Genomic DNA, 22,500 nt, shown 5'->3' with positions numbered 1-22,500 from the left:
AATGGTTTATATGGAGTTGTAATGGTTTTGTTACATCAGTAGCAGTCTCATAGAAAGTAATGGGAGGGCGTAATTATTTTACAAATTAGGATTTAATTCATGGCGGACGCTTTCTAATCTTTATCTTTTAAATATTGGTTCTACATGCTACACGGCAGGTCGGTTGAGGCTCTGAGCATCATGTAGGAATGATGTCACCTGTCGTAAGACAATGGCTAATATGAGTTGTTGTAAAATGATAATCAATGCAACAAAAAAAAGAAAATTAAACATACATGGAGAGTATGTCAAATGTACTTTTTTTCCAACATTCCACATTACATAATCTCAAAACCTTTTATTGGTGAAAGATGGTGAACATGCAAGGAGATGGAAAATGTTGTATTCCTCCTTAATGTCAGTTAAACGGTCTGGGCAATGCTTGTTTAACCTGTCTCGGAGATTAAGGTCCTTATTTACTGTTTTGTGTGTATGTGTGGGGGAGGGGGGGGGAGTAAGTGTGGGAAAGTGATAAGATCTGAGCATGGGGGTCAAGATGGAAAGTCTGCTTTCAGCAAACATTTGCATGTAGGGTACATTAACACAACTTCACTCTACAGGTTCAACAACACAACTATGAAGACAGGTGGTACAATCAGGAAAAGACTCTTTAATAAGTATCACATGAGTAAAATCTGAATGTACTAACTACCACTGAAATGGGCCAGTCCCAATAATGACTTAGTCCGACAACTCTGGCAGGGAACACAAATACACAGGATGAGAGGCTGTAATGTCAATAAGGTGTAACTCATTCACTCACGCCCTGGAGTAAGAGCCCACAAGAACGTGTTCCAGCTCTACACTGTGTCTCTAGCCCTCAAGCACTTTCACCCGTTCCTACAGGAATATCACGTCCTGGTCAGAACTGCTGTTTGTGACATGGAGATTGTCCATGTGGAGGAGCAAACATTTGTTTTCCCTCAGGGCCACTCGTATCCCTGAATAAGCGGAACACATAGGAGCAAACTTACTGTTTGACCCCTTCCAGGGGAATGGCGGCCGCACCCGCAGGTCATCTGAGAGGTTTGGAAACGCTGTGGCATGGCAACCGTAGATCTGTTCACATCGCAAAAAAACACGCAATGTCCGTTATTCTTCGTGATCACAGATCGCTGTGCTCTGCTAGGCACCGACGGTCTTGCCCACCCAGTGGTCACACACACTCATGCATGCCTACCCTCCAGTGGGCCTAATCCCACACTCAACAGAGTGAGAGCAAGCGGCTCGTCCCTACTCCTTTACATTTACATTTACATTTATGGCATTTAGCAGACGCCTTTATCCAAACCGACTTGCAACAAATACATGTGACAAAGTAAGTGAATCATCTATCCATCAGTCATCATAAGAAAAATCAATTGATGCTAGGACCAGGGGCTATTGGCAGTCCCAATGCTAGAAGAAAGGAAGATTTTTTTTTTACATTTATTTACAGGAGAGAAACTTGCACAGGGGGGTAGTGGGAATGAAGAGGTCTTTAGGAGGGACAAAGGTTAAGCTGTAAGCCTGAAGAGATGGGTCTTCAATCTATGGTGGAAGATAGGTAGTGACTCTGCAGTCATGATAGCGGTGGGAAGCTCGTTCCTCCTGATCGTCCCGAATTGGAAAATCTTTGAGGTCGCAGGGAGCCCAGCAACTCTGTATTCATACAGTACAGCCTATGTGTAAATTGCACTAATTCCGCCAACCTCAGTCAAAGAGGGACATTATGGCTGTGTCAGTGACTGAATGAGCCCGTGAATGACCAGCACTGTCCAAGGCTGGATCCGCAGCTGTGACCATGGCGTACTATTTAGAACAAATTAGGACCGTTTTTTGAATGCAGCAGAAACAGTTGAGGGGATTATTGATTTATTTTACTTCAGCCACTAGGTGTCATCAGATATGTCTTATCGATATCTATCATCTAATGGACCAATACACAGGGATTCATCCCTCTGTCATCCTTATCTTTATCATAAACATCACGTAAGCGGTTCAACCCCAGGGTTCTCGTTGAAAATGGTGAACTGTGTTTTTAGTATGCCATTCAATGAAGCTTAATGCACATGCAGGAACCATAATGGTTTCCACAGAGGATGAGAGAGAGAGAGAGCGTATTTTAACGGCGGCCATATTGGATCTGGTTACATTCTTGGCACAGTGCCTGCATCCCAATAGTCTTTCCTCCATTCCTTGCATCCTGTCTCCTCGCTTCCTTCTCTAAAGTGCATTGGAGGAGAATATCTGAGGGGAGGAACCTTGGATGTTCTCCTCCAATGTGTTTTCAGAAGGGAATCGAGGAGTAGAGGAATGGCTATTGGGTGAGTGTTTTAGTTTTTTTTGTCTGCGTGTTTTTTTTGTCTGCCTCTGACTGTTAGTTCGCTGGTAATCATTTGCATCTTTTCCCCTCATATCTTAATCTCACCTTCTTCCCCCTCTGTTCCATGCAGAGATTCTCTAATGAACACGTGTACAAAAAAAAAAAGGAAAAGAGAGAGCTGGAGGAGAAATTAAGAGAAAGATGAGTATCCTACAGAGCAAGGTCCCCCCCCCCCTCACCACCCTACACTTGTTATCCTCCCTAGCTCATTTGAATAAATTAACAATCCCCCCCCCCCTCCTCCCAGTTGCATTTACTGCAACTGCATCTACTCCAGCCCTCGATGGCACCAGCCAACGCCAGCGAGGAGAGTTGCCACAGTGCCTATCAGAGCTGCTCGCTAGCTGTCTAGCTGGGGAATGAAGAGGCCTGCAGCAGCACACTGGGGGGTGGAGGGGGTGAGGTAGGGTGGGGGGGGGGGGGGTTTGAAGCCGTACTTCAATACTATTTAGTAGGCATAACGAGTATGCTTCAAATACCACAATGTTCAATATCGAATTCACTGAAAACTGCAATCTGGGATGTGAAATAAGAAGTGTGCAGTCATACAGAATGCGCATTTGAGTATGTAGTAGTATCCCGTTCTGAACACAGCTCTGGAGATGAGCTGACTTCCTGGACTCTTCATCAGTCATCTCCCCACACTGTATTTGATTATCTATGCCATGTGACCCAATGGTGTATATGGTGTGTATTGTACCCTCACCCCCCACCCCGCCTATACCCCCCACCCCCTTCTTGTGACAGGCAGCCCCCCCCCCCCCCCAGTTGTGACCTTGCGGATGCTCTGAGGGCTGGGGGCTGTGCATTAATACCAGATACATTAGCGCTAATATGATCCTAGCATGTAGCCGTGGCCTGGGGGTCCCTCTGATTGTCTGAGTATTAGCATTAACTTTCGCATTAACCCACCCGCCTCATCTCTCTCTCTTTCTCTCTCTCTCTCTCTCTCTCTCTCTCTTTCTCTCTCTCTCACACTCTTACCCCACCATTCTCCATCCTCCCTCCTCAGTCTCCCAGCGTTCCCCACTCCCTCTCCTTATTTTAGTTCAAGTCTCTCTCTCTCTCTCTCTCTCTATCTCTATTTCAATCACTCAACCTCTCTATCTCCAGGCAACAAATGGAGAGGGAGAGAGAGAAAGAAAGAGAGAGAGAGAGAGATGAAGATGAGTCATGTGGTGCCTCGTGGACGGCTTGACTCTTGTCTAAAGCAATAACCCTACAAGCTTGGCTGGGAGCTTGCCATTTCACTGGACTGTCACGTCTCATGATGATCACCACTTGAAGTACAGTAGAACCTGCTTGGCGCTGTCAGGAAGGGTAAGATCAAGACTTATAACTATAGCCAACATCGCAGGCCCTTTTTTGATGTGGTAACAATAAGCCTATGTGCCACCACTGCCTGTGGGTTGACAGATGACGGTTTCTGTGAATGGAGCAACATAGGCTCCAAATTATTATGTTCTCAGGGATCATTTCTGCAGACCAAGGAAATACGGTGCGGGGATCATATGATCATATTATATTATTTGACCTAAGATGCAATGTAGGGGTGGTTTCTACCTCCACCACCCCACTACTTCCTTATGCGATGTTCTGCCTTCTGTATTTACCTGCCAGTATAGCTAGATGATACGACCACACAGATCAGATTATTTGGTCTACTGAAATGATCCCCCAGAATGTAATAATTTGGAGACTGGGTTGGAATGGAGAAGGATTTAAAAAAAAAGTGTAAATGTTGATCTGTATCAAAAGTCATCAGGGTTTGAGAGGCTATAGTCTGAGACAGACCTGGGTGTTGAAATCTGAAATACTTTCAGATACTTTGAGCATTTGCTTCAGCCTGCCTGGATTGCTAGAGGGGCGGGGATTGCACTTGTATTACTATTCCATTGGGTCAATTGCACCAGGTGAACACAATCAAGCATAGCTATGTATTTGAAACAAAGTATTATTTGAACCCCTGTCTGGAGGTTAGGCTGGGAGGTTCTGACAGATCAAGATGACATGTGAGGTGAGAGAGGGTTGAAGGAGACAGACCACTCATTTTTTTCAAACCCCACTAATTTATTTTGTCTAGGGTTGTGTCTGGTGACACCTGGGTTGTGTTTGTGTGTGCGTGCATGTGTGTATGTGTGGTGTTTGTGTGTACGTTTGTACATACGTGTGTGTGTGTATGTGTGTGTGTGTGTGTGTGTGTGTGTGTACGTTTGTACGTGTGTGTGTGTGTGTGTGTGTGTGTGTGTGTGTGTGTGTGTGTGTGTGTGTGTGTGTGTGTGACAGCTTTTGTGAGCTTGAGTGTGAGCGTGTATGGGGTACTCTCACTCGTCTGTGCGTGGGAGGTTGGTGTGCGATGTCTCTCTCTCTCTCTCTCTCTCTCTCTCTCTCTCTCTCTCTCTCCACCTGTTACGTAATGGAGAGTTGAAGCAGAGTGTGATGCTCTACACCACAGAAGACCTACGAGAGCTATAGACCACAGCTTCGCTGAGATTTAGCTCTCTAAAACCAGCAAATACTTCAAATACTTGTGTTCCTCAGATGGTACTATAAGTTGCGTCTACCCACCTCCAGCACCTCTTCATTGGTGTAAAGGTAAAGGGCCTTCTTATGGCATATACAGTGCTGCTTGAAAGTATGTGAACCCCTTGTGCAATTTTTTTTGTTTTTACCATGAAATCTTTATTTAATCGGAACCAGTCTTTTTTATCTGACATAACAGATAACAATTTATAATGACCAATTCCATATGTTGGTTTAGAGGAAATCATGTGTGTAGTAGAAAAAATAAATTATTAAGAAATTAGTGCAGGTGCAAAAATAACTGAACCAGGTGGGTAAATAATTGGGTACCAAAGGAACCAATCAAATGAGAGATCTTTAGACCTGGTCAGTTGTGTGTTACCTATACAGGTGAATGCAAAACATACCATGCCGAGAGGAAAGGAGATCTCAGAGGACATCAGGAAGAGGGTAGTGAGAGTACATCAGTCTGGGGAAGGCTATAAAATCATCTCAACAAGATTTGAGCTCCATCAGTCCAGGCAGTCATTTTTCAAGAGTATTTTAAAATGATGAATTATACTCTTGATTATCATGAATATGAATCCTAAATACCTTTATGAGAGTAGAAAAACTGTTGGACCTCATCATAACCAAAGCAATAAGGACCTATTATGCTTTTTTGTTGTTGTTGTTGTTGTTGTTGTTGTTGTTGTCATTGATTAAAGATATCTAGCTTCAAATTATGTTCTTTAAAAAACAGTAATGCTGCTCTTAACCTGGGCATTATCAAAACATGTAAAGCTGCAAATCCATATCTTATGTGAATATACAACCTAGAAAACTGAAAAATACGCTTTGGTGACATGTAGAAGTTCTTTGCCTGGTCATAGGCCCTTTTTTTGCTAACAGGTTACAAAATCTTTCATAATGTAACTTTAAAGCTGAGATGTTCAGATGTGTTTATTAATCATTTTAAAGCCTACTTTGATCATAGTCTGTTTAGGTTAGTCCGGTTTCATTTTGGGGTGGATACTAGCAAATCTGTAGATGACATCAATATATGATGATGATGATGATGATGATGATGATGATGATGATGATGATGATGATGAAAATCGACATATCAGGTACAAATGGGATTAGAAAAGTTCAAGAAAATATGAGAGGTAAAATAAAAGGACTCATATAACCTCACTTAAGGAATGACAGTTAGAAGAACATAAAATGAGAACCAACGTGAAACAATCAAATACAAAATCTAAATACAACGATTATGATTATCATTATGTTTAGAAGTATCGTTATTGTTATTGTTATTAATAATGAATTAATAATTACAATAATGATGCTAATAAACATTATTTCCTCTTCATCTGTAGCCTATATCTATATCTATCTATATATCTATATATCTATATATATGAAATAGGGGAGCCGAGAACAATAGCGACATGCAAATACGCTCCTCTCATTTCATTCCCCTCATTTTGTCTGCCACGCAACGCTGGCGATGGCAACACGATCCGTGATTATTCCGTGCGTCTTTGAACTCTCTCTCTCTCTCTCTCTCTCTCTCTCTCTCTCTCTCTCTCTCTCTCTGTGTGTGTTTTTAGAGGGGGCAGCAGCAAATGTTGTTGCGCACAGTCTCATAGGACGCTCTGGCGCCGTGTGTGGCACCGCCGCGCGTCTGTGCCAGAGAGAGAGAAAGAGGAGAGAGAGAGAGAGAGAGAGAGAGAGAGAGAGAGAGAGAGAGAGAGAGAGAGAGAGAGAGAGAGAGAGAGAGAGAGAGAGAGAGCGAGAGAGAGAGAGAGAGACGCTGCAGGAAGAAAGGGATAGGCAGTTCGACAGGGGGAAAGGGAATGATATTTATTTTAGGATATTCCTATCGATCTAGCTCACAAAGTAGTTTTAGAAAATCTCAATCCTATCCAAGTAGTCTATAGCACAAAATGAGAATCTACAATTCTATCGTAGATACATGAAACGTCGGATGTATCGATATCCATGTGCCAAGCGTCCTTGCGCAAAATAGTGGTTAGATGAATGGTATCCTTTGCGCGCCAAGTAAAGACGGTGGCGCGGTAAAAGTCCACAGGTGCGCTCCACCGCTGAGAAACAGCTACGGACCCATGCTCTCTCACACCTTGAGGCACGACCACACACCTGGACCACACCATTAACAATAATCCCTCCCATCTCCCTTCGAACACATACGACCCCTAACAACCTCTCCAAAAACACATGCAGGACTACACTCCTCGTACCGTATACTGGACCTCGTACCGTATACTGCCTCACCTCTCCATATCGACGCATCATTAGAATAGAGGGGGATGGGCCCTGCTCCGACTCGGATGACGGTCCCGGTTAGGGGAGGGTACGGGAGGCGGGACCAACTCCGTGCCCGTTGCTCGGCGCTGGCGAGTCTGGGACTAGGGCTGGAGAGATCGCCGGGGAGCATCGTCACCACTCCAGCACGGAGCCTAGCCTGGCCGAACGCTGAGCCGTGCACTCGTCGGGATTGCACAACATTCCTGAGAAATATACCTGCTATTTATGGCATGTGGCTGGTAACTTTACTCCTGCTGTATTCTTTACAAGAAGGTACGTGAAGAGACTCCCAAGTATTGTTCCATCTCTCCATAACGCAGGGTTGAACTTGAGCGTCTATCCCATGTATGTTTATTTGTCTATTTAATTAATGACGATTTGGATTCGACTGCACTTACCAAGAACTGACGAAATGTGTCAATTGTTATTTCCTTTCACCAATGCACGAGAAAGGCGAAAGCTCAACTTTTTGGTTTGAAATATTAGATGGGCTTTATCGGTTTAACCGCATCTAGATTGGGTAAATGCAATTGGGATGACTTTTATACTACCATCATCTCTTTCAAACGAGATGTGTTCATAGAAACACGTTACAATTGGGAACGTTGACTTTATTTGAGGAGGAACGAGCAGTGTGGTCCACATCCCTCTAAGCGGTTGTCTGTGACAGTTAAGATGGGAGAGATAACACAATTTGCATTCGAATTATGAATATGGCGAGGTGTCATTAACATGGAGACGAGACAATAGGGAGAGAGGGAGATGACGATCTATAGACGCACACATTGGTCGAGGTCCTGCTTGAACGTTACCTGCGCTGTTGTAGGATGTTTACTTGGAAAGTAGAGGGGCAGCCAAGTGTAAATGTGTTTGCTCTCTTTCCTCTGTCCCATAACAGAAGGTGTGTGTGTGTGAGGCCGATGTGTCGTTTTGTGATAACGATTTCTTGGCGCACCAAATTAGCGCGTGTGCGTGTGTGTGTGTGTGTGTGTGTGTGTGTGTGTGTGTGTGTGTGTGTGTGTGTGTGCGTGCGTGCGTGCGTGTGTGCGTGCGTGCGTGACAAGGAGATGTGTGAACTGATGCTGAGGATATTGAACTCTGGATTTTTATTCAGATAATGGGTCCCCTGATGGAAATGTACTTCATTTTCTAGAATGACAAGGGGGTTGTAAATTGTGCCGTTGTCAAAAAGGACCGTATCAGCCTATGCAGATCCAGTTGTTATTATCAGTAGTGTAATTATGCATCCTCCATTTTCTATGGCACCAGATTCTAATGGATTTGCCATGAAAACAGCAATGCGGCTGGAGATGAAGCTTAAATCTGATGTTTTGATAAAATAGTATTTTATTGTAAGTCTTGTCTCTGATTCAACAACTTGAACATCATTCAACAGCCCAAATGATGTCAAATATCACCCATTTGTTCACCATCTTAGTTTTCATTTTGACAGCGTAGTCTAGTAATTCCATTTGCAATACATGAGTTATGGCAATGTTTTATAAAATCTCATTAGTGTGTTATTAGAATAATCCTCGTTTTGTTCCTTATCTGGTGCCATGAACGGATGGGGTTGTTTCAACGACTCATTGTAAATATATGGCCCACATCACTGCAGCCCAACTGTCAGGGTTAGTGGTGCTCTTGTGTGCTTGGTGCTGCTATTGTGACGAAGAGTTTTTTGTGGTGTTTTTGTTGTGTTTAATTGGATTAAAGGGTCTGCACATCGTCTTGTCCCATGACTGAAAAAGATGTACTATGTGCATGTGCGCGCGCGCGTGCGTGCGTGCGTGCGTGTGTGTGTGTGTGTGCGTGTGTGTGTGTGTGCGTGTGTGTCTGTGTGTGTGTCTGTGTGTGTGTGATGAGGGGAGGGGTGGGGGTTGCAGCCAGGCAGCGGAGCGTAAAGAGTGCTGGAGAGGGAAGAGATGTAGATAACGCAGTGGAAAACAAACTTCAATTTGTCGTTGTTTTTTTCCAGCTGTAATCGTTTATTTTCATGACAAATCAATTATTTAATTTTGTATTGTTTGGATATCAATAATTTGTATGTCTGTTTTGATACAAAATAAAACATTTGATAAGGAAAAAATTGTAGGCCAATTATCATACATGCATATGCATTAGGACTGCGTATTTTCCTGACTCGGCCGCGCCTCCATTACGGCTCACACTTCCCGAGCTCCTGTCCGTATATTTGATGAATATCACCTCCCTTTTTCTTGCATAATTTGATATTCTTACAAACGTACATTTTCGTTTTAGTTGATTTCCAGTTATTAGACATTTGACTCAAATATTACAAATAGCTTGTCTCCTAAGTTTGGGTGCCTCATACCAACACACCTGCACCCGGATGGGAAAGGGGGGGGGGGGGAATGCAGGGAGGGAGGGGTGCACTCAATCTTCTTTGTCATGATTCGGAGGGTCGCTTGTCTTTTTATGGAAATGTGATGAGACAAAAATCAGCTGGGAAAGATGCAGTATGGTTGCGGAATATGCAATTGATAATGCTAAATATATTGAAAATATTCCCTGTAATTGAGTCAGTAAGAATGCTAATAAAAATGGTTATGATATGACACAAACGTGAATCACCTACTATTCACATTTTAAGATAGGCCTATAGGTCGTAAAATAATGAGAGAAAAACGGTAATTATTTGATCAATTCTTAATCATTGCCGATTCCGGTTTTATCCAGTTCAGGCCGACAGGCCTATTCTAGTCTATCAGTCGACATCAAACCGAATATTGTCAGCAATTTCATCTGACAATAATCGGATGAATAGAGCAGTTGTATTCAAACAGTCTTGCATCCCTGTTGTATGTGAGCCTCACTGAAATGTTTAGGCCCTACATGTTTTTTTGCATGCATATTTCGTTTATTGTATTTCAGCCTCTCTTATAGGCCTACCGTACATTTCATGAGTGTGTGTGTGTGTGTGTGTGTGTGTGTGTGTGTGTGTGTGTGTGTGTGTGTGTGTGTGAAGGGGGGGGGCAATATTTATTTTAAGGATCAGCAGTCTGCAGGTTCTTCAATTTTATGTGGAAGCTGCGATACCTGCCTAAATTACAATGTGGTTGATAGAAGATGATTGCCTCAACAACCCATTTGTTATAGTCATGTTTTAGCTATATCATTTTTTAATATGCATTATTATTATTATTATTTTTATTATTGTTATTATTGTATTAAGAAGCTTTTTCTCACTCATTTTGCAATGTCACCTTCACACCTATTTTCCTCCCTCCCTCCCTCCCTCTCTCCCTCCCTCCCCCCCTCGACTTGCGTGCCTTATCGGCGAAATATACTACATTATTTTCGATTTGTTATGCCCACATTTTTAACTCTTCCCAGTTGCGCAATTGTTACAGTAATGTAGACCACCTTTCCTCCGTCCAATCTCCAAAAGTATATCAGGTCATTGGTCAGAAAGGGATGCCTTTATTTCGCTCAAACTGCAAGCTTCTTAGCACTTTCTTTTTGCTCTAGCCGAATGTTGCCATGAGCGACATATATAAGCCCTGTAAAGCAACGTTGTTCTCTTTTCCTACGTGGTTTGTCCACCGTCATGGCACGCGCCCTTACCCCTGGCCAGCGTGGCCCAGTAGGGCGGAAGTGGGTGTGTAATTTTGGAATCAAATAAAATGCAGTTATTCACATTCAAATGAGAAGTGGATCGGAATGGGCGCACTGTATTCGTCGTATGAGTCAGACAGAAATACTCAGGCAGGTTGTCTGCGACGAATTCATACAGCACTTTGCGCAGAGGGTGTCGGGTGCATGGGAGGTTACTACGTCGCCATGTGTGGCATCGTCAGTGATTCGTCTCACACTGACGATAGGATAGGCTGAGGATTGTGTTGACATTTTAATTTAGTCGGATAACTTTTTTTAAGTGTGAACTTCTACATTGAGTTACCCAATCTCTGTTTATTCAATGACATGCGAAATTAATATGACCTTATGGGCTACCTGCCCTTTCCGTGTCGTGCGTCTTCCAGCGACAAGTTGCCTCATACCTGCCCTGTATGTTTTTTTTTCAGTCGATTAATTAAGTGAATGTTCATTGAAGGTATATATTTTTGGCCAGAGTTAAAAAGTAACAATTTTGTGTTGTGTTGCTGCGCAGACATTCAAAAGAGTAAACGTATGTCCTCCGAATCTCTCTCTCTCTCTCTCTCTCTCCAAACACCCGTTTTCTCTCTCCCTGAATGCAGTATAGTTGAGCGACAGAAGTGGTATTCGATTTCTCCGTAACAATTTCGCATTTCCCACCCCTCCTTCTAAATAACACCTTACTTCTGAGGTTGTCATTTTTTCTTTGAGAATCACGGCCACCGTAATACCTACTTGTCACTCCCGTGTTAACTCGCATCCCCCCGTCGCGCACCGCCGAGCAAGGACTGTTTTCACCGCCGAGTGTTTGCGCCACGGTGACTTGACGGGTGAATGGAGAAGCTGACGACCTACTTGTCCCCTGCATGCATCACTTTGGTACAACTTTACCATGTGGAGAAAAAGTGGACAAAATATCCCCCCTCTCTAATATATTAACTTGTCAATGTGTTTTTTGAGTCGGCCTATGATTGAAATTCATTTCAATGTATTTCAAATTAGATCACACACATACTGTTGATTCCATGTATTCTTATATATATATATATATATATATATATATATATATATATATATATATATATATATATATATATATATATATATGTGTATATGTATATGTATATGTATATATATATATATATAGGTTTGCATGACTACATGCCCTTGAATCTCTGCGCGCTTCACATGGAGACAGCTGCTCAGCAGTCCAGGTGCAGCAGACAGCCCAATGCTTAGAGCGCGATCTGACGTTTGTGGGTAGATGCAGGTGATATACACTCACCGCACACTTTATTAGGAACACCTGTACACCTTCTCATGGTGGAAGTGGTGTAATGGTGACCATGTGCATCCGTTCATGGCCACAATTTACCCATCTTCTAATAGCTACTTACAGCATGATAATGCACCATGTCACAAAGCAAAAGTCGTCTCAAACTGGTTTCATGAACATGACAATGAGTTCAGTGTTCTTCAGTGGCCTTCCCAGTCACCGGATCTGAATCCAATAGAGCACCTTTGGGATGTGGTAGAACGGGGGATTCACAGCTTGAAAGTGCACCTGAAAAATCTGCAGGAATTGCGTGATGCAATCATGTCATCATGGACCAGAATCTCAAAGGAATGTTTCCAACATCTTGTGGAATCAATGCCACAAAGAATTGAGGCTGTTTTGAGGGCAAAGGCCATACCCAGTATTAGAATAGTGTTCCTAATAAAGTTCTCGGTGAGTGTAAGTCCCATATAGTGGTCTCCACAAGTATTGTCTTCTTCACCTAAGATATGATATTTTGATATGGAGCATGTGTGCAAGGAGAGGAGGAGGGATGTGCCTGGATGGACAGGGAGAAAAGCCTCCAACTATTTGGAATGCTTCAAAATCACATTTCACAAAATCACAATTTTTGACCCCCCCCCCCCCCCCCCCCCGTATTATCTGTTGTATTATCTAGCCAAGTAAATATGGAAGGCAGAACGCTGCATGAGGGGATGGAGGCCGAAACCGCCTGACTTGTAACCCGAATGTTGCTGGTTCGAATCACGCTGATTGCTAATTGTTGTTGCTTATGCTAATATTTGCTAATGCCTTCCCCTGATAACTTAACCGTAACCATACAAAGTTAATACCTAACCTTAACCAGTCGAAGTTAATGCCTAATACCCCCTAAACGCCATGCAAGTCGTAATTCACGTAACTCTTACGCAACGTATCTTAAGTTTTGGACGTATTTTACATCAAAACAGGTGGTCAAATGCTGTTATAGCCAGATAATACGATCCCCCAGACCGTATTTCCTGGTACGATTTCCCAGAAGATAATAATTTGGTTGTGCAAAATCATTCCTTTGAAGTCGGAGAGTGTGAATCCTCAAATGCTGAAATGGCTCCTAATATTCCACTGACACTGCATAAACTGGAGACGGGTTGTTTTTGTTGTGTGTGTGCGGGTGTGCACATGTGTGTGTGTGTGCGTGTGCGTGCGTGCGTGCGTGCGTGCGTGCATGTGCGTGCGTGTGTGTGTGCCTGTGTGTGCGTGTTCGTGTGTGAATGTGTGCACTCTTGTGTGGGTTTGTGTTTGTGTTTATGTGTGTACATGTGTATGTGTGTGTGTATGCTCATTCTGCTCTCTGTATGAAGGCGATCAGATCTTGGTGTATCTTTGGTGTATCACCTCACCCTTACTCTGTAACGTTACGCTGTAGTATTCACCAAACCTCGAAACGAGGACAGTAAGCAATCCCTGTCTTGCTTGAATGTGCATTCAGGTGTGTACTTGTGTGTGTGTGCGTGTGTGTGTGTGTGTGTGAGGGAAGGATTTATAGATCTGTGTATGTGTGATGTTATGAATCTTAAAAGTGTGTGTGAGTGTGTGCGTGTGTGTGTGCGGGTGTGTGAGACAGTGAATGTAGATGAGACAGAGAGCTGCATAATGCATAGGGGTTCACCATAGGCAATATCCCTGCCTCTACCGCATACATATTCATACGCCATTTTCATACCGACTGCAAAAAAAGAAAAAAACATAGGAAATGTGCAAATGTCTGTGTGTGTGTGTGTGTGTGTGTGTGTGTGTGTGTGTGTGTGTGTGTGTGTGTGTGTGTGGAGGTAAAGACAGTTGCGTAACACAGGGCGAGTGAAAAGGCTTCACCCTAACAGGGATGATGTTTTAGGGTGCTTCAAACCACCCCAGTGACCTTCACCATTGTAATCAATGCACCCAAGCATCAAAGCAAAGGTTCATACAGTAAATGGATGAGTATTGTTCCATTCATCCTTCCATCCATCCCTTGTTCCTCTCCTCCTTCCCTTTTCTGCCTATGCCAGGGAAAAAGGGCGGGGAGCCTGAGGGTATGGAAGGACTCCTGTAGACGTTTCAGAACAAAGAAACTGGGAGAAAGTGGGTTATTTCACTTTGATGTAGAAGAGGGTAAACCCAAGTAAACTCAATTGACCCACCTTTTTATTGTGGTGAATAGGATTCACCCACCTTTTCTGCTCGGTCAATGTTATTAACATTAGGTATTACCCTCCTATCACAGTCCATGGGGTTCAGGGTTTACCCACCTGTTTTTTCTTTTTAAAAATGACCTTGCTTGTTTCCTTCATATTTCCATAATTCTTCTTAAGTTTGATAGATTGGGCCCCCTCCTGTGCCCCATCGCGACCCATACCCGACATCTGATCTGTTCACACACAAAACTGCGAGAAAGACAAGAAACAAACAGGTTGTACAGACATGTGTGGGTGAGGTTCAATACAAAGGCTAAAAATGTAGACAGCTATTGACAATTTCTTTTCAATTATCAAAATAAAGCAAAATAAGAGTCATACAATTATTCCTCCCACCCACCCATTGAGGTTTCCTTTAAAACCTAATCCAGTCCTTCCGCCCCTACCGATAGACAGTTCTTGTTGGAACTTAGCTTTAGCTTAACTTTAGCTTTACATTAGTAATACGGTAACCGCTATGCCATTAAGCATAGGATGTGCCATTAGCCTCCCCTCATTCTCTAAGGTGGGCCCCATTCTTACTGTCAAGCCACTGAATCAAACTATTATGACTATTATTCTATCAGTCAGAAGTCCAAGGAGGGCTGCACCTCTCAGAGACTAGAGCTATAGATCTCAGGAATGAAGAGGAATGGAGTGGTGGGCCGGGCTGGGGGGGGGGGCGTGGGGGGGGGGGAAACTGGCATCTTGTAGCACACAGAGGTCATGCAAGCAATGACACATTATGTCACACACACACACACACCCCATTAGTTATTATGTAAAAGAGTAAACCTCTCCTCCCTACCCATCTCCCCTTTTCTCTCCTCCCTACCGCTGTGCTCTGTGCCAGACAGTCCGTGGCAGGAGGACCAGCCAAGTAGCGGATGGTAAATAGCAAATATTGTAAAAGCGGTTAACTTTACAACCTTTTTTTTTGGGCGGGGGGGCAATTAGATGATTTTAATGTCAGTGTTTATGTTAAACATTTGCCACTACATCCCTGGGTAGGACCCCTGCCCAGGGTCCACCCCCCCTTTCTCTCTCTCTCCACTTTTTCAATGAAAAGAGTGCTAGGTTGCTATAGGTGCTCCTGACACTGCAAACACAGAAATGCACTGTCCATGGTGCTGAAAGGGCAGTTGAACGCGAATGACATGGCTCTGAATACCGGGTGGGTTGCACTTGACCTACATTTTGGGACACAGAGGTACTGCTCCAATTCGGATAGGAGTGGGACCTCTTCTCTCTCACACACAAACGCACATGTACACACACATACACGCATGCACACACACACTTTTCCTCTCTCTCTCTCTCTCTCTCTCTCTCCCTCCTCATCCTCACAACCTTACAAACTTCAGACTGGGAGTCTGACCTCAAACGACTGGTCCAACACTAAAGCCACAGTCCACGTTTCACCTCAACTATGACATCACAGGGCATGTTAAATACCTCACACGCACACACCACCAAAACTAGGCTTTAGCTCAGCGGGCTAACACAGTCTTGTGGACTTCAGATAACCCGGGATCGAACCCAGCTACCCCACCCGTGTCCTCTCTGTACCCCTTCACCCTTTTCTGGCATCCCTGATCTAATATCCACACACACACGCACACACACACACATACACACACACACTCACACACACATGCACACACACACACACACACACACACACATAGAAAAGGGAGTGGGAGAGAGGCTCTCCACAGTAGTGCGATTACCACCGTGTGTGTTAAATGTGGAAGGAGATTATATGGATTTAACGCTCTGCGTCTGGCATACAAATTCCAATCACATAACATATCCTGCCCTGTTCAGATGGAGAGTGAGAGTGAGAGAGAGAGAGAGAGAGAGAGGGCTTCATCCCTTATCTCTGTCATTTAATTTCTCTGCCATCACTTGTTCATATGTTCTCTTTGTGTTGTACGAAAGATCCTACTGCATTGTTTTGTCACAATTTTCATAGGAAAGGGCTAAGAAATTGCAGGCTAAGGAAAGAAACACACATTTTTTTCCTTCTTTTTGTATTTTCACTATCTCATTGTCATTTGTTAATTGATCATTTCCTTCAACATCAATAGGCTTACACACGGCTGGCCGAAGGTTATCTTCTATACTGCTCTATATCTATCCCTAATCTCCATTGATGTGGTGTCTAAACCGCCACCGCCATTCTTTCAGCGTGTTCAGAATGAAACAGATAGGGGGGGCTAATCCGGGTATTGTTGACACAATCCAGGAAAGGGGATTAATTAAGTATCATCGCCCGAGAAGACATTCGCTGGCTCTCTCTGGGCTCGTCTCCTGGCCCGGGGCCAAGCTGAGCTCAGCATATTCCCCCCCCCCCCCCCAACGCTAAAAAGACTTGGCGTCTTTTTACCGTATTAACCAGATGGGAGGGACACACACGTGCGTCTGTGTGTATGTGTGTGTGTGTTTCTATGTGTCTAAGATGACTTAAAGGACAAAAATATTTCATTTAAGCAGTATCTGAGAGCGGGCCGTTGCAGTGCTGCCCTCCGGGGTTGAAGGTGAAGAGTGGGAGGCGGGGGGGGGGGGGGTGCATGACCCATTTTTCCTCCTATCGGATGCCAGTTTTCAGAAGGGCACTCTTGATGCATATATTAGATTACAGATATTATGATAATGGGTATGGGATGGATTCCTGCTGTTTGGCAGGCAGAGAGGTTTGGGGTTGAGGTGGAGTGGAGAAGCACTCTTTAGACTTGCCAGGCCCACCCCTTGTGTGTGTGTGTGTGTGTGTGTGTGTGTGTGTGTGTGTGTGTGTGTGTGTGTGTGTATTGTTCTGGATACATATACTAGCACTTTCTCTTTTAATTTTTCCTATTGACCTGATTGCCAGGAGCCAGTGAACAGTGAGGATGTGATCTTATGTGTTTGCGCACACGCGTGCCCATGTATGTGTGTTTATGTGTGTGTGTGTGTGTGTGTGTGTGTACCCTATCTGACCCCCTTCTCCCTCCCTTCCCTCCCTGCCTCCACAGTGAACAGTGAGGATGTGGTCTCGACGCGGCTGTACTTTGTGAACGCCTCCCTACAGCGGGTGACCTTCTCCAGCTCGGTGGGGGTGTCCCTGCCCTGCCCCGCGGGGGGCGCCCCCCATGCCGTCCTGCGCTGGTACCTGGCCACCGGCGACGACATCTACGACGTGCCCCACATCCGCCACGTCCACGCCAACGGCACCCTCCAGCTCTACTCCTTCTCGCCCTCCGCCTTCAACAGCTACATCCACGACAACGACTACTTCTGCACCGCCGAGAACCAGGCCGGCAAGATCCGCAGCCCCAGCATCCACGTCAAAGCAGGTTGGTGGAGTTCCATTGCAGTGCAGCCTCGCTCACTAACTGGGGTAATGTGGGAGAGGGTTGACTTGAGGTAATGCCAATGGCTATGCGTCACACACGCGCACACACACACGCGCACACACACACGCACACACACACACACACACACGTGCACACACAGACACACACACACACACACACACACAAACACACACACACACACAAACCCCTTTAGAGATGCAGCACTAACAAACTAATACTGTTCCCAGACACGCTACCAGACACCAATCTGCTCGGAATGTCTGGTAACGCCTCAAACTTGGCCTTCGTTTACCCAATAGAAAGATGGGACAAAACTCCCAACGCATAGCCATTGGCTTTACCTCAAGTCAATCATCTCCCACAGTACTAGACTCTGTGAAACCAATGACCTGAATAAACTCCATAAATACATACTTTATGGAACCCAAAGAACAACATAACCAGGCATGATGCCCCTAAACAGTGTTACGTGAAGGATCTGCAAAGATTTTCTATTTCAGTAGAGATAACCAACTGTATTCGTGGACCATTTTTGCATGTACAAGCAGGATGTTAGTGCCAAAATGCTGTAAACAAATGTAATCAAATCCGCAAACAGTTCAAACTCAAAAAGAGTTTAAATTATTGTACATCAACACAACACAGTGCTTTTATATCTAACTTTAGAAAGACGTTTGTCACTGCTTTCAATTTTTTTTATTCACACATTGTGACATTTGTTTGTAAATTATTTTTACATACAATTTTTGTATGTATTTTTAATACAAATCAAAAGGTGTTTGTTTGTGGATACTACATTATAGTTGTGCTTTGTGGTTTTTGTTTACTGATAAGGGTACACATTTGTGAGTTGTACTCTTATTTTTTATTTTATTTTCATTTACAATAATATTGTCAGTCATCTATCTCCATAACAACAGTCTTATGCCACAACAGGTACAAGGGGGGTAGAAATGTTCATCAGTCCTATGGACTACAGAGAACAGACCCATTCCTTCTATTTGCAAGCCTAAATCACACAACCACTACTGCAATAATAACATACAGCAGCCCTATGCTAGGCATAGAAATACACACACACACACACACACACACATACACACGCTGATAGCCACAGCAAACTACATGGCGAACATGTGGAACAACGGCAACGCAAACGGCATCCGTATTGGTGTCCTAACTAACAATGACTCTCGGTGGGGGGCCGGGCGTCCCAAAGCGCCACTTCTTGACCCGGCTTCTTTAAAAAGCCGCGGTCAGACAGACTCACACACACGGCGGCACAGACAGTTGGCAGAGTGACCCCTGTGCCCAGTGCCAAGGTCACTGCTGGAGTGTGGGGCTGACCACACTGCAAAGTGGGGAGTCCACACACACACACACACACACACACACACACACACAAACACACACACACCGTACACACACATACACATACACACACACACACACACACACACACACTCACACACACACACACACACACACACACACACACACACACACACACACACACACACACACAGCAGCCTGTGCCCAGCTCATGCCAGCACGCCTCCTGTCTCCCAGTCTCTCCATCTGTCCATGGACTGGAAAGTCCCCTATCTACACACACACACACACAAACACACACACACACACACGCGTGCGCGCACACACGTACGCACGCACGCACACGCGCACACACACACACACACACACACACACACACACACACACACACACACACACACACACACACACACACACACACACACACACTCCATTTTGGTCAAGCTGGCGTTTCTTGTTAGTTGCCAGGTCTTTGTCAGGGTGTTGGCAGCGGCTGGAATGAGACCTGTTTTTTACATAAAAGGACAGAATATGAGTATCAAAGGATAGACTATGACCATTTTAGGTATTTAGCAATCTGCCACCTAAACCTTCCCATACCTGCTTTTACAGTAGATGGAATGCAGTGTATTGACACCCATTCCACCGCTGTAGGCAGTCAGCTTATGAGTCAGGACCAGAAACCACAAGGATGGGATTTTCCTGACTAATACAGAATTTACTTCTTTTTTTTTGTTACATTCACCCTCTGTTTATGCACCATTTTGACTAAGCCCCAATTTGACCAAGCCTCAAACCAACATCCTATTTGACACATCGCTAACACCCACAGACACTCACACACACTCTCACACACACACACACACACACACACACACACACACACACACACACACACACACACACACACACACACACACACATCCATATGGCATCCCGGGCCCCCTAAAAGACGCTGGTCCCATCGGTGTGAGAGTGACCTTCCAACCAGCTTTTGTGTTTTGTCCCCCCCCCCCTCCCCCGGAAAAACATAATTACCCCAATTAATCAATCGGTCGATTAAATGCTGAGGCACAGCAAAAAAAACAACCGCCAGCTCTCCCACTCCCAACTCTGTAGCCCTCTACCCAACCAACCTCCACATATGTGTGTGTCGCCCCACACAACTGAGGCATCAGGCATGCCTCCAAAAAACCCACATGAACAGATAGACACACACACACACACACACACAAACACACACTCCAGTTGCCATGGGCGACAGGGGCGTGAGCGGCAGGGTGTGGCGCGTCCCGTCTCGGGTGGCTTGGGAGAATGATGACAGTTGACAGCTCGCAGTGTGACACCCTCCTTCCCTCCCTCCCTCCCTCCCTTCATCCCCCCCCCCCCTCCTCGCTTTTTCACTCTCTTCCATGCATGTTGATTCTGAGCCAATAATAGTCCTGGCACCTGTGTAGATAGCTGTACAGTTATGAAAATCCCTCTACGTGGGTTGCTTGTTTCTTTTTTTTTTTCTCCTCTCTATCTGACACAAATCTCATATCTAAGCCGAGCCTTTGTCATATATAGCATATGGTATATGTTTGGCTCTTTGTGGGTATGAAGGACATTTTGTAATCACCTATTAGTAGTAGTTCTACCTACGAATGCTCATATTCATGTCATGATTTTGAAATGTTTGATCCTATAGGGCTCCGGCATATCACTTCTCCTTTTTTTCTACGTCTCTGTCTCGTTTTATTTTCATGAGAAGAGAAGCTATCTGGCCACGTTCTCCTCCTTTGGAATTTACTCTCTTTACTGTTGACATCCACAGTGTTATCGGCTATAGAACACTCTATGCTTGCCTAAAACTGACCAATTTGTATGAGCGAAAAAGTTCCAAAAGTCGCCCATCTTAACTGTAATACCTCAACAGACGTGATGAGACATTATCCAGTGAGAGTTGTAAATACTGCCTATAGCGTAATTTTTCATGATGTGCAATGCATTTTAAGTCTATTTACTAAAGTTCTGGATGAAAAATCACTGTTTAAAGACGAGGTGCAATAAATATCATGCTGTAGAGTATTCTGAGTTATTAGTTGTTTTCTTTGCTCAGTTCAGCACTATTTGCTCAAGCAAATTGGAGCCCGTGTGTCATCGTATCTATTAGATATATTACGGTTGCAGTATTATTACGATATTATGGTATATTACTGCGGTATATTACTGGAATTTGCTCACTTTTTGGCACTTTTTTGTACATGCAAATTGGAGCCTGTATCTCAATAACTTCTGCTCCTCATATTCTTCCATTTGTTGATCTTGACACAAAGTCAAAACCAATATGAATGAGAGGTCATTAAGGGAAGGCAATAAAGACAGCCATTACACCACTCAGTGATAACCAAGGGAAGATGACAAGGGAAGAAAGCCATAAGAGAGAATTGGAACGGAGCCTCTGGAGCAGTCAATTTGGTATATGTTTAGTTTTTTTGCACAGGCAAATTCAGACTGCGTCCCTCTGCAGTTAGGGGTCCTATTGTTATTCAAGCCTCGGTAATGAGGGCTTCCTGTCTGTGTGCTCATGGCTCCCGTCGCTGCTGAGAGCACGTGATCCAGCGCCTCTCTCATTTGGTGGCTCTGGCTGTCTGCTCAGCACTCACTACCTGTCAAACACCCCCCCCCCCCCCCCACACACACACACACACACACACACGGTAAGGTGTTAGACTTTGCTGTGTGTGTGTGTGTGTGTGTTTTGTGCGTTTGAATCTTTTTCACTTGACAGTCTGAGTGACCATCAATGGTTTGTGTGTCAGAATTGGAACTACTTACTTAGTAAGTAAGTAGACACGAGATAAACAAAGACTATTTTCATTATTTTTTGTTTGTTTATATGTGGTCTAACACACACACACACACACACACACACACACACACACACACACACACACACACACACACACACAGGTGAAGGACAGTGGACTAGGGTCAGCTGTTGGGTGAGCTCACCTTAGCTCCCCTTTGTAAAACATAAACAAGCGTTTGGCTAAGCAGCAGGGAACAGCAGGTGCACCTCTACGCCCCCCGCCTGCCCTCCTCCTTCATATGCTGTATTGAGGTTTCCCTTTGGTTAAGGAGCAGAAGCGGATAGCACGGGTTTGTTTGTTGCCATCCATTCATTAACGGCTATAATGCAGTACATCCATTCATTTACCCATTTATTTGATTATTTTTTTCTATTTTTTTTTTTTGCTGCTGGCTTTATGAATAAGTAAATACTGTATTTGGTTTCGCTGTGGTTAATTATTTAAGCGACAGTGATACAGGACTCGCCTCCCAGGGCGCGGGGAGCGCCAGACCCATGTTTTAGTCCGTTCCTAGGCAACCGGATGCATATAGTCAGGCATCAGTAACATCCTAATGACTGCGCGCATGCTTGCGAGGAGGGGAGTGCAATTTACGCACAAACAATGG

General features: G+C 44.4%; 1 protein-coding gene across 1 annotated transcript in view; it reads left to right on the top strand.

Annotated features, from left to right (window-relative positions):
- Positions 1–7,387: 7,387 nt before the first annotated feature.
- dscaml1 (Down syndrome cell adhesion molecule like 1) overlaps positions 7,388–22,500 on the top strand; it is a gene marked incomplete at its 3' end in the record, with an annotated part of 82,996 nt that continues 67,883 nt past the window's right edge. Inside the window, exons 1-2 of the mRNA XM_083665699.1 lie at positions 7,388–7,513; positions 17,365–17,685. Of these exons, the coding sequence (XP_083521825.1) occupies positions 7,471–7,513; positions 17,365–17,685 (364 nt within the window). The 5' untranslated portion in view covers positions 7,388–7,470. The remainder of the gene's footprint in view (positions 7,514–17,364; positions 17,686–22,500) is intronic.

Source organism: Argentina silus (genome assembly GCF_951799395.1).
Source record: "Argentina silus genome assembly, chromosome: 3".
Taxonomy (NCBI): domain Eukaryota; kingdom Metazoa; phylum Chordata; class Actinopteri; order Argentiniformes; family Argentinidae; genus Argentina; species Argentina silus.
This window is presented reverse-complemented; position numbering and strand designations above follow the sequence as displayed.